This window comes from Dysidea avara, chromosome 6 (genome assembly GCF_963678975.1).
Source record: "Dysidea avara chromosome 6, odDysAvar1.4, whole genome shotgun sequence".
NCBI classification, from domain to species: Eukaryota; Metazoa; Porifera; class Demospongiae; order Dictyoceratida; family Dysideidae; genus Dysidea; species Dysidea avara.
In genome coordinates, this window is record NC_089277.1 from 20797861 (window position 1) to 20807841 (window position 9981).

The window sequence follows — 9981 nt, forward strand, 5'->3', positions numbered from 1 at the left end:
TTACTAAGTTTCGCAGTATTAATGCAAAAGCCATTCGTATTAAAGTAACTGCCATTTACCTCAACAAAAGCACCAAATACCCATGGTAGGTCAGCATACCTCAGGTACAAATTACCACAAACAAACTTGTTTACATAGTTTGGTTAGCTGACTACATCAGCACCTACCTACAAACATTGTCACATGTCTGGTAGCCTTCTAAATATGGGATGAAACAAGCCCAAAGGGAGGCCATAGTGCCCAGACGGTATGGCAGTATTTTAAAAAACAAAAAAAAAACAGGCAATATCAAAACCGGTATGACTTAAATACCGCAGATTACTAACAATACCAGTAGAGTATATCACCCAGCTCTAGTACGTACTGTATATCAGGAACCAACGTTATTGATCTGTACATTTAGAACTTGGTGTAGCTGCTTCACTGCAGGCTTGAATACACACTGCATGAGGTTAACTATGTACGTACTTGGAGGGCTAGGGTTGCATTCTTTATATGGAAGTACATTGGAACCATGTAAAATTGATGCTCTACACTACAACAAAGTGTCGTGATTACACAGGTGTCCTCAAGTGTCCATATTCACTACTTACCCTTAAAAGAAGCCATCTGGTGTTGTAGTCCAGCTAGCCTCTTATATGTTCCAAAATCAGATATCTTTAGTTGACCAGTGTACATTTTGACTAGTATATTATCCCCCCTTGATGTCTCGGTGAACTATCGAACTGCTCTCGAAGGTACTTGATATCATCCATGATCTGTTTAGTATAGAACTTGATGGTACCTTCATCTTCCAACAGTGGTCCACATTCATTGGTGCGTAGGTCTGACAGGCTACCTGTTGTGATAGGATGTATGTGTAAACTCCTGTATGTACATACTGTAGGTCCTATGCATGGGTAAATTTGGCTGTTAGAGTGTGTAATTTCCAAATAAGGAATCACAAAAGTTGCTTTTTATAGCACAGTACACAACAGTCATGTTTGAATTCGCTGGTTTACTCAGCAAAATTGTCCATAGTAGGAGACAATGTTCTTGTGTTGGAGGTGACAATGGAGTCTGATCTCTTCCTCCAGTGACTGGAAGTCTATACTAACAAAAATCTACAGTAAAGGCAGTCTAGTGATGTGCGATATACCACATTATCATTATCATGATAATTTTTGATATCGTTATTGCATTGAATTTGATGTGAATTATTGCAAATGTTGATTTTGATATTTCATTGATTAATTAGATATTAATCGTTATATTAAGATAAAGTTACAGTATTTTTGTCTGTGATGCACAATCCCATTAGAAATGAAGGTCAGTTCTGTGTAATTTAGCCATTTTAAAAGCTTATCTACCAGTTTCCTAGGCTTGATGGTAATAGTTAGTGCTATACAGTGCTCCCTCTATTATCCAAACTCATAGGGCCCTAAGAGGCTTAGATAATTGAAAAGTTCAGATAATAGAATCCCATTCATTTATATACAGAGCCCTGTACAAATACTCTAATAGAACACACACTTTAGACAAAATACTCTAATAGAACACACACTTTAGACAAAATACTCTAATAGAACAGTCACCACCATAGTTTGGATAATCGAAAATTCAGATAATCAGTGGCTGGATAATTGAGATAGTACTGTATAATGGTTTTAGTGAATCGAATGTATTTAAAACATATTTATAAATATCGGCTGCCCATGCAATTAATCCGCACACTATTTAATTAATTATGAAAAAATTGAACAATATTTTACTGATTATTGATCGATATCATATCGAAAACAGAATCCTGATATTGCACACCATGACAATACATGCACTGCTAAAATCATAACTACACAGCATTGTTCTCAAAGGGATTTCTGTGGATGAATGAGTGATTAAAGCTGACAGCTTTATTAGAGTATTTTGATGTTTCACTAACAAATCAGCAGTTAAGTAGTGAGACAAACTATTACCTGGAGATAAAGGTTAACAAGTAAAACCATTCTATACCACAGGAGGTTGGATGTGCTTAAGCGGCACTAAAATAAATTATGCAAAAATTGTTACCTCAATGTAATGCAGTGCATCACATTGTTGTGTTTATAGAATACGTACATGACAAGTCTGGTAAAGTTGTATACACCAAATCACAACTTATTAATTTCACCCAGAATTCAAACAACTTTTACAAAACAAAGTACATTGTCTTGAAGCTTACATGAAGCATGTTCTGAATATCTAATAATCCCCAGTGAACCCCATTGTTTTTCAGTTTGTATTGCAACTATTGAGGGTCACATGAGATACCAAATAAAACAATGCAATTAAGAGTAATATATTTAGGTAGCAGTTAGAGCGTGTCCAACCTCCTGTGATTCTACACAATGTCACTGTATGGTCATTATCTTACATGATAACAAGGTACCAGTATATAAGTCACACACATAAAACACAATACACACATGTATGTGTGCATACAGTTGATCTTATCGTACCCAGTATCACTGATTTCATTGATGGTCATTTTTCTCTTGGTGACAAGATCGATGGCAGAGTAAATAGCTCCAAATGATCCTTTATCCAACACCACTCAGTCACCATTACTGTCCACTTCATACTCATACTACAGTGTGATGTGGTAGAGATAACAAGTGTGTAGTGACCGACTGTGTCAGTTATGTGTCAGTTTGGATTGATAATAAATCTCATATATTCCATACCTTCAGGCACAATTTAACGTACGCTAAATCTAGGTATGTCAAATGAGTATGTATTCTTAACATGCAGTGATGTAAAAAGGTGATTAACTGTGTCATGTAAGTATGCACGGTTGTTATGGCAGTTGTGCTTCTGTTAATGTTACCACAGAAACAGTCATAGAAGAGGTAACTAATTAGAGTTTAGTATACAATACAGTTATACAGACAACGTGTGGGGTCTATCAACCTTCAGGCACAACAAAGCACTAGTGAACTACAGCTTCAGGCTTTCAGAGGTTTATAAACTCCACATTGCGTCTGTATAGTGCCTTGGCATGATGTATGTTCAAATACTCTAATAGAACAGTCAACCTCTTAACCATCTGCATGACCACAAACACTCTAATAAAGCAGTCACAAACATACTAGAGGTAATTTTTGTTCAAAAGCATAATAAACACAAATCTACTGCCTTTTTTAGAGGTTGGACTACAGAAATGTACATTGGTACATCCTGGATGAAGTGTTTGACTCACTAGCACCTGTAGTGAGCTTGCAATTAAGGTAAGAGATGTTGACGAGTGTAACTTTTGTCTGTGACATTCTCCACTAGTATGCATGGCTCCAGCAGCCATAGTAATCTGTTCGTATTGATTTCATTTTGTGAGAAAGTTTTTTTTTTATATACTATCATTTTACTGAGTTTTTAGTGCAAGGGATTAATAAACTTGCTAATTAAAGGGTATGGCACCCATTTCACTTGTGAGTATTCATAAATGGGATGAACACTTGTGAGCAAAATGGCTGCCACACTCTTTAATTGGTATACAGCTAACCTATGGGCTTGAGAGCTGGAAAAACACTTGAAAGTCTTCAGCAAAATGATGTAACACATAGAGGAACACACTACGAGTATCTTTCTGATATATGCTGTATGGGGAGATGATAAGAGTTACGTATTTACATGGTAGCTATGTGTGTATACAAAACCAACAGAGAATGGAAAAAGTAAAAACAACTTTTGAACATTGTTTTGTGCTAATCAAAAACCGTCAAAGTTTCTGCAAGTGACTTTGCATATATTTATGTGAATTCAGGGCTGCCCAGAGAAATTAAGGGGCCCAGGACAGAGTTAAAGTGGGTCCCCAGGTTTCCACTCTGAATCACAACTTCACCCGAGCTGTAAGTTGAAGACCAAAAAACAAAGTCATTACACAAAGTCATTACATGCTGACAATGACAATAGGTACTCCTCACCAACCCACCAACCATATCTCCTTATTTATAAGCTTGCTACACTGTTCCTCTGAAGAATACTGTGACTGCTTTATTAAAGTACTAGCTGTAGTACCTGCCCTATCGTGCAGGGCAGTATGTACAATGACATGGAAATTAAATGAAATTACAGTTGGTAATATACTATTATACATACTTTATATAAAAGACTAAGGAAACAATGTGGTGTAAGGATTGCATGAATGCAATAATTGTGGAGAAGTGCACTCTTATTGGAATATTTTGTGACTTAAGTTGCTCAAATTCTACCATCAACCAAACATACCATGAATTACTGTAATCTGCACTACAACGATTCTGTTATGACAAAATATAACGGCTTTATAAAATATAACAGCATGGGCACAGAGTGGGGGCTAGCAAGAAATAATAATAAATGAAAACAAAAAATTTTGAGTCATCCAGCTCATGGAAAAAACCTGACAGCCTTTTCTTTTGTTTTGCTGCACAGGAAAACCCGAAAAATGCTCCACTCTGCTTTGTATGCATGTGTAGAAAGAGTTCAAATCATTGCTGCAAAGTCTATAAATAGCTCCCATTTTCACAACGTGCCCCACGTTGTGAAGAACAGTCTGCCACGGGACCGTGTCATTTCACTGTGTAGCTGCAGTCATCCCTCCTCCGAGCAAACCATCCAGGATATGCATAAAGACAAAAGAATAGAAAAGATAAATAGTTTCACACATACATAAATATACAAAGCAACCATCTGATACATTTTTTTACCATAATACCTTCCTTACCACCATCCACAGGTGCTGATCCACAACATCACAAAGCAGCAGTAGCAGCAGACAAACCTAACTAAAGTGCATGTGTTTGCCTATCTAAAAACCTCACTATAGACTACATTACGTGTTTTGCAATCCCCTCTAACTAAAAGTGTCAATCTATCTGCTGAACCTACCCTAGATAGTGCCACATAAAGCATGCCGTGTGTGAAGCTTTTGTCCGTCAAATCTAATCCTACAGCCTTAAAAGTTTGGCCCTGGCTTTTGTTAATGGTCATGGCAAAGCAAAGTGCAATTGGAAATTGAAGCCGTCTAAATTCAAAAGGCAAAACCGAGTTACTCGCATGCAGGGTGAGTCAGGGTTGATGCTCCCACAGGGCTCATGTACCATGTTGGAAATCACGATCTGATGCAGCTCAGGATCAACCATTGGATCAGGGATCTCAGCACAGATGACGTCATCAATCTTATCTGGAGTGATCTTGTGCTCTGGAATAAGCCATTGCAGCAAATGGCAATGTGGCAAACCGCGCTTTTGCCATTCTGTTGAGTAGAGCCAAGCCCGTGGTTTCCCAAAAATCATCTCCATTGTGAGCATCTCTAACAATTTCTTCACCTTAAGCCTAAACACACGGGCCACTAAGTCTGGACGGTCCAGAGGTTCTTGACCTGGTAGTAGATTGTTCCTAATCTCTGGCCAATTAGGATTGGTGGTCATGGTGATAAAGAGGTCGGGGTGGCCATACTTCCTAACGTAGGTCATTGCATCCTGCTGACACTCATGCATGTAGCGTGGTCCACCAGTAAATGACGACGGCAGGATCACCCTACGACCAACATTCCTGGGGTCACCATCCCCATCTACCATTGCATCCCGCAAATCCTGGTAGCAATCAGCACGTAGTGCCTTTTGCTCACGCCTGAGAAACTGTAAGCGCTCAGTTTCAATCTTACAGTAGGCGTCATACAGGAATTGCTGGAAAAGCCTTTTAGCCTTAAGCAATACAGGTACTTGCTGCCTGACCATGATGTGGTAGCGGTAATACACCATGGCTGTCAATTTCCTACCATTAGCCAATTTCAGGTTGATGTGCCATCCATCGGTGCCATAGGAAAAGAGTAAAGGATACTGTAAAGGATCATACCCCCTATGAAGTTCAGAAATGCGCTGCAAAGACCCATCCCTATAGTGCAAAACTATGTCCCTATTATTTACATTATCATTAGGCATTAGCACTCCTACCTCGTCACACATCGGGCTATTGTACCTCCTAGCATGCTCTCCTACAGGCCGTTTGTTCTCATTAATCACTACCCTAATATTTGCTGGCTCATCATGCTGCTCAAATATTTCTTTAGCTACCTTAATAAGTTGAACATAGTGATTATCGTCATGCAAAAGCTCAGTAATACCCCTAACTATGTCAAGCCTTAACCCATCAACTATCCCACATCTTGTAGCTACTTCAGTTTGCTGGTTGTTGATAAAATAAATTTGGGAAAATTTAGGAGACTCACCTGTTGATGGAACTAAACTACCTATACGATGATAGACTTGACCCTGTACTCTAAAAGAAGGATTGAAGCCAGCCATAGCTATCTCGTTACAGCCAAAGCTTGTCATTTGAAATGCACTATTATACTTACGTATGCTAGCTAGAAAATGTTTACCTGCTGTGTTTGTACCTTCATACAGGTGTCTCAAGAATGACTGGGGCTGTGGAAATGCCTCTAACTGGACATTACCCTTCAAGCAACAAAGGGATTCGGTCTCCTGGGGAAATTTTAATGCGCCGCAGTGTGTGCATTCTACACTAAGTGTGCCTACATCTGTAGTGTTGAAGAAGTTGTGTGGCTGATAGTTAAGCCCCCTAAGGCTTGGGTGTGTGCTTGCACGTACCTGTTGTCTGCGTGCTGTGTTAGCCTGCTGCTCCAGAGCTCTGTAGAGTGGATCAGCTCGAGCTTGTTGATGGGAAGCTGTATCTTGTTGTTGCTCCTCCCTCCTTGTTACTGGGTCTTCACGCGCAAGTCGACGGGCAGCTGTTTCACGCTGCTGTTCTTCTTCTCTGGTGGCCTGGTCCGCACGCGCAAGTCGACGGGCAGCTGTTTCACGCTGCTGTTCTTCTTCTCTGGTGGCCTGGTCCGCACGCGCAAGTCGACGGGCAGCTGTTTCACGCTGCTGTTCTTCTTCTCTGGTGGCCTGGTCCGCACGTGCAAGTCGACGGGCAGCTGTATCACGCTGCTATTCTTCTCTGGCCGGGTCCGCACGCGCAAGTCGACGGGCAGCTGCATCGTGGATCCGTTCCTGTGATCTTCTTTCTTCGTCCTGGCGGGCCACACAATGGGCTTCTGCGTCACGTTGTCGTCGTCTCTGTTGTGAGTCAAGTTCACACCTAGCACTGGATGAGGTGGTAGCTCCAGTTGAAGCCTCCTGGTGGCACAGTATTTGTCATTCTGCTTCTTCCCGTCTCTTCTCTGGATCCAATCTTTGGTTCTGCTTGCGTCTCTTTGCTTGAAACGCAAAAAAAGTAGACGATCGTTTTCGCTTAGGTGGCATGCTCGGACATGCTTACACAGCACATCAAATGAATTTGAATTAGAAATATCACGTGTGTACAGTTGGCAAAAACACATGCAGTACAGTGCAAAAAAAGGTGTACTGAAAAGGTGCCCAAAACGAAAAAAAATATTAACACCAGCTGGACTCGAACCCACAACCTCGCGCACGTAAGACAGACACCTAAACCATTAACCTATCTACTTCACATTGTTACAGCAATATTTTTGTCTTATAAAGACTTGTACAAATGGACTGAGATAGGTGTTTACTTGCGGTTTGCATGCGGTTTATAGAAAGAATTCAAGCGAATTTTAGTCTACACACCTGCTTTCAACGGCCCCTAGACGACTAACGATAGCTCGCACGAACTTTTCGAAAGCGTCATTGTTGAGCTCAATAATCAGCGCTTCCGTGACGCCAAAGACGCTTCCAAACGCGCAGCGGTTTGAGAGTACAATGCGTGACATCAAATGGAATGCAGACAGACAGACAGACAGACAGACAGACGGCTTTTCACTCTTATAATATAGATTTAGATCTTTTAAACAGGTATTCAGGGAGCCCTTCATGGAGCCTCCTGGGGCCCCTTTCAGGTGGGGTCCGGTGCAAAATGCCCCAGTTGCCCCCCCCCCCCCCCCCCCCCCTCCCCTTGTGGGTGGCCCTGTGTGTATGGCACCACTCAAGTTGATAGGAAAAATATTTGGTAAATTGAACAACCTGTCTATTGGACAAGTAAAATTTGATGGTTCCTGTTGCTTGCAGTGGCCTGTGCTAATCATACACTGACTACATTCAAAGCAATATTCATGGTAGCTTGAGTAATATTGTATAATATCTGCATCCAAGGCCAAGACCACAGAAACGTTATTACAGTAACTATCTAGGAAGAGCCATTTGCAATTAATTGGTAGCTAGAACAACACCTTCCAGGTGTCTCTGGCTTCACTCTGGCTTGTGTATGAAAAATCTGAAAGTATAGAGAAATGATCAGCTACAGCTGCACCATGCTCAGTAGTTAACTATAGTATATCTTCCTATATTGGCTAGAGTTTTGTTAGAATAAGCTGTGTAGATTCTCCCGTAGATTTTGCTCTCTACCTAGCTAACTGGATATTTAGCGAATATAAATTTGATGGTTTCAGTGAAAATTCACCAACCACCAAATTAATTAAAATCCGTCAAATTTCTGCTTGTCCTATACCACAAACCATGCATTACCATCAGTGCAATGACTATAGTGTATATAGTACATTGTAGTGTTAGGTGTTTACAAATTCCTGCTATTAAGCAACCCTTTGATGGCCAAGAAGTGCTACCGTGGCTTATACGCATAGCCCCGCGTGTAAAATCCCATAACTTAATGGCAATTACTGTACCAATTCCATTAAAAACAGTGAAGTTTTATCATCACAAGTACTACAACAAAGCTGCTTAGATGCATATTCTGGTAGTGTACAAAACAGCTCTTAGATATCCACTGTATATAATATGGTGGTTCACTCTTCTGACATTATAATGCATACCAGTACATTACCATTCTAAAAGTAATTTTCGAAGACTTTAATTAATTATTAGTAAATGACTAACATGTATATAAAACAGGTGTTTGTCACCTCACAGTTATGCTTATAAAACAGTACACATGTACAGACGGACAGACATAACTGATATTCTGTGGGTTATTGAAGGGGAACTTCCACTCATGAATCACACCAGACTTATTACCTTCAGGTGGAGCATAGTGCCACAAATCTATTTTAGTACAACGAATGATTGTATGATTGTACTATATATTAGAGTAATTGACATAGAATTCTGTATGTAAACTAACCAGAAGTGCTACTTCTACACATACACATCTTGCCTACAGCACATTCAAAGCTAGCTTATACCAGCTGGCATCGTGCCACAAGTAAAGTCACAAGTCATAGAAAAACACTGCCGTGTGTGTGTGTGGACAGAAAATACATCACGACGGGTTATGTTGAGAGGCTGATACAGCACAAGGTAAAGCCAAATGCATGTATTACACCCCCTTGAGTGCTGTATTTTTCATACACACAAGCATAGGCTGTGTTTAAAGTGATACATGGTACTTCCTGGTTGTCTTGCTTTAAATGATTATCTTGAGTACCCGAATCACTTCAATTAGACTACATATCAGTAAATTGTCATATGTGACTGGATTTTGGAAAAACGATCCAAATCGCACATTAGAAGTTTCGAGATAAACGGTTTTAAAGAATTGAAGCCAGCATAACTCTCCCAGGATAGCAAGCACGCGTATGAAATTTACACAAAAGATGCATCAATCTGTTACCTTTCAAGCCACTTCCAGTACTTGTAGTTGCTTGTACAGTTTCCCGCCAAATAAGATAGAAAATCTGAGCAGTTGGACGAGCGAAGTAGTATCACGAGTGCTCACAAAGGGGTGGAGGCTGGGGGGTGGCGGGGAGGGCAAAAGATAGGCCTCAAAATGGAGGCAGACTACGATTGGAGTCCATACACGAGATTACAGGGCTGTGCTGGCTCCTTAGTGGCTGATATGTAGCAAAATCTACAGAGAACACATCTGGCCAACATTATAAGGCTGTCCACCAGTAAACCACTGATTCTTGCCAAGCCAGGTCCTTCACAAGGCCTGAAACCGCCATTTGGACACTCCACACCACCCAGAAAAGACGTCTATTAAAACCAACCTCGTGTAGTTTGA

At 40.5% G+C, this 9981-nt stretch overlaps 1 protein-coding gene across 1 annotated transcript; it reads right to left on the reverse strand.

The window, feature by feature from the left end:
- Nucleotides 1–683: 683 nt before the first annotated feature.
- LOC136259324 (uncharacterized) lies at nucleotides 684–5759 on the reverse strand. The gene is made up of 2 exons (XM_066052819.1): nucleotides 5084–5759; nucleotides 684–838 (listed from the first exon to the last, which is right to left on the reverse strand). The coding sequence occupies exons 1-2, from the start codon at nucleotides 5757–5759 to the stop codon at nucleotides 684–686; spliced, it is 831 nt and encodes a 276-aa protein (XP_065908891.1).
- Between the last annotated feature and the right edge of the window lie 4222 nt (nucleotides 5760–9981).